We start from the raw sequence: 3,595 nt of genomic DNA on the forward strand, positions 1-3,595 counted from the left end.
GAGACCGAACCTGCGAGCCCGGTAGGGTTTAGGGCCCGCCCCTCGCCCTCGCCTCTAGCCCCTCGCCCCTAGCCCGTCGGCGCCACCAGCGCGTAGCCCGCCGGCGCCGCTGCCCTCACCGCCGCTCCCGACCGGCGACTGGACAAACAGCACGGACCGGCCACGCCGCGCTCGCTCGTCGGAGCCGCCCCTCGCCGCCGCCGGTTGATAGCTCCGCCGTTCGACGACCGCCGCTATAAATCTCCAAACAAGGACACCAAGGGAAGCCGCGCGCCAGATTTCAGCCTCACTTCAGCCTTCAACGCGGGCGCCATGGAGGTGAGTTCATTGTCCTTCCTGTTACTCTAGATGTTCTGTTCTCGGATTGAACCCTACCTCTAATCAAAGTTGCTTCCATAAACCTGGATCCTGCTTACGGGGAAAAATAATTCAAGTTTGTATCTCTTGGACGACATAAAAATATTTCAAGTTTGATTGGGGAAAAGTATCGTCAAGTCTGTACCTCTTGTACTACATGGAAATTACATCTTTGTGATTGTATAGAAATTGGAATATGGAAATTGCAACTTTGCAACTGGTGTGAAACAAACTCTTACCCTTATCCATACCAAATGCAGTAAGGCAATAGAAAGATACATCTTTGTGATGTTTTGTTTGGAAAAAATATCTCATCAACGTCGTACAACTTGTACTACATCGAAGAATACATCTTTGTGATTGAATAGAAATTGCATCTCCGTGGATATCGAAATTGCATCTTTGTGATTGGTGTGAAACTAACTCTAATTTGTCTCCATGCCAAATGCAGAAACACAATAGTAGACAAGTTCTCCTGGAGCCCTGGCAGATCAATGCTGGAGCCATGGGGGTGAGTTCCTGGTCCTTTCTTTTCCCCCTCTAGATCTCAAGTCGAAGTTACTTCATTAAAACTTCAACTTATGTACGTCATAATTACAAGTTTGTATCTTCTGGACTACATAGAAATCGCATTTGTATGAAAATTGCATCTTCGAGAATTGAGACTGAAGCAAATTTGCTTCTTTCATAATTATAGTTTTTTTTGTGTGGAAAAACATGTCAAGTTTATATTATCTCTTGTGCTACATCAAGCTTGCAACTTTGTGACTCGTGTGAGAACGACTCTTATTTGTCTCAATGCTGAATGCAGAAAAAAAGCAATAGAGATGATAGGCTCAGCGCATTGCCTGATGACATTCTGGTCAACATTCTTGACCGACTCAATGTCCCTGAAGCTGCAAGAACCAGCATCCTTTCTAAACGGTGGATTCGGCTCTCCTCCGAGCTCTCTCATCTTATAATAAATGCTAAGGACTTTGTGCCTCAGGGTTTGTCAAACGCCAACGTATCTCTTGATGACTTGGTTCAGATGAATGATGCTGCTGCCGATGTGACAAAAAGCATGCTGACACGCAGAGTTCCAGGTGAACACACCATCAGCCTCCTGTCGACGACGTTCTACTTGAGAGATGCTGTCCCCATATCCATCGGACATGCTGTTGGCAATGCTATGGCGACACACAAGATTGAGAAAGCTGAATTCACTGTTTTGACAGAGAAAGGACGCCGGCAAGTTACTGTTGATGATATTATGAACTATGGGGCACAGTTCCTGTCTTTTTTTAACGAGTGTCAGGTTGCATTTTCTGGTCTGACACGGCTCTACCTGGAGAATTTGAAATTTGCTGAATCTGGCATGCCCTCCAATATCCTTGTCACTTGTAAGCAGCTCACATATTTAGGTTTTCTCAATTGCAAGACAGAGAGTCTGATGACAATCAAGGTTGAGCATGCTCAACTCGCCGAGCTCAGTTTTGAGAATTGTCGTTTTGGCAAAGTTGAACTCAAGTGGCTCCCGAGACTCACTCGAACAAAATTTGCGTTTTGGATGACGTACAAAAACCTGCCACTGTCATTTGGTCATGTCCCATTGCTCGAGGTTGTGACCCTTGCAACTATTGCTCTTAGTTGGCACGAAATGGTCGAGTTGAGCACTTTACTTTTTGGGACCTCTGTACGAGAGCTGCACTTGGGGTTTAGATATGAAAAGGTAACTCAGGGATGATTGCTCTCTTCTTGCGTCACTTGGTTCTTGCTTCGCTTGGTTCTCTACTCATCCTATCATGTCATTATTGATGCAGATTTGGCTCCAACCAGAGTGTCTAACCAGAAGGGTGGCGTATGCGTTCCACCGACTGAGGATTGTCAATCTAGATACCATTCCTGAAGGGTATGATCTCACGTGGACAATGTTCATTCTGGAAGCGGCAGCATTGCTGGAGGAGTTCTGCATGACGGTATGCTCACACCTAAAGTTTGTTCTATTGCTTTCTGTTCGACACCTGTGGTTTCACTTGGGGTACATATGTCTGCGGCAAAACCAACCTGTTCCATTTACCCCTGCCTATGGGTTGAATGCAGGTAATGGATCACCCATGTGAAATGAAAATGGATAAGGAGGAGAGGAGCCAAGGCTTGTATAGCGAGAAGAAGGGCGTAGAGTGGGAATCACCTACATCGAATTTCAAGCACTACCATCTTACCAAGCTCATCATCTTCTGCTTTGAATCTTTCATGATCAGTCATGTCAGGCGTGTGATGAAAGCAGCGGTGAATCTAAAGGATGTGTACCTGTATGGTAGACTGAAATGTCGGCTGTGCCGACACCTGAAACCTCTGAAGCCAACTACGTTTCCGCCGTCGAAGAAGCATAGGTGCTCGATGAGGAACCTCCTGACCCAGGGCATTCAGTCACGTGCCAGGATTCGATTTCTTAGCTCTGATGAAATTCGCGCTGATCATGCTGCAATGATACTGAACTAGTGTTTTGGTTACAAGATAGCTCAAGGCTTTTCAGGAACTTTGTTTAATTAAGCGGCCCAGTCCTTGTACTCCATAACCTGTCTTCTTGTTTGATTTTTCTTTTATGTCTGCAGTGCCTTGTTTAATCAAAACCAGTTGTACTTAAAAAGAAAATTATGTCTATTGCGAATCATTCCATGAACAAATCCTGTTGCACTGTAAGTAAATTTTGGTCGAACAAGGTTGTAACCAACAACACATGAGCAGTATTAATTTCGAGTAGAAACTGTTAGGATTTAATTAATAGGTTCAGATAAAGGATTTGGTTAAACACTTAAACCCTAGTACTTCTTGAGACTACAACTCAGCCTACTTCACTCAAGTATTATATATAGTACAACAAGCTGCATATATCCATAAAATGTTGGAGAAACTTAATATAGACAAGTTATATCCATCTTTCATACCGGAGAACAAGCAAGGCCTAGAGATATTGGTACTTACGTTCAATATCTTAGTGCTATTGGACAACAAGGAAATTGGTTGAAATCAAGAATTTCTTTTGATATCTCTAATACACAACAATGTTACTTGATCTATTTTTTTTTAAGGGGAAGGGCGTCCAACAGAAACGAACTGAACCTGTCTACTTCCTCTGCCATCTCCTCCTCCTGTTCTTCTCTGGATCTTCTTCTTCCTCACGGTGCAGTTGCTCTCCACAAAGCACCGACGACGGCGATCACCGGCGGCAACGGCCAACGGGGTCCGAGCGAGG

The 3,595-nt window shown here is 44.6% G+C and overlaps 1 protein-coding gene across 1 annotated transcript; it reads left to right on the forward strand.

The window, feature by feature from the left end:
* Positions 1-196: 196 nt before the first annotated feature.
* LOC124688862 lies at positions 197-3,013 on the forward strand. The gene is made up of 5 exons (XM_047222482.1): positions 197-318; positions 809-868; positions 1,169-2,068; positions 2,160-2,315; positions 2,440-3,013. The coding sequence occupies exons 1-5, from the start codon at positions 313-315 to the stop codon at positions 2,839-2,841; spliced, it is 1,524 nt and encodes a 507-aa protein (XP_047078438.1). The 5' UTR covers positions 197-312; the 3' UTR covers positions 2,842-3,013.
* Positions 3,014-3,595: the final 582 nt, after the last annotated feature.

The sequence above is a fragment of the Lolium rigidum genome, chromosome 2 (assembly GCF_022539505.1).
Source record: "Lolium rigidum isolate FL_2022 chromosome 2, APGP_CSIRO_Lrig_0.1, whole genome shotgun sequence".
Lineage (NCBI taxonomy): Eukaryota > Viridiplantae > Streptophyta > Magnoliopsida > Poales > Poaceae > Lolium > Lolium rigidum.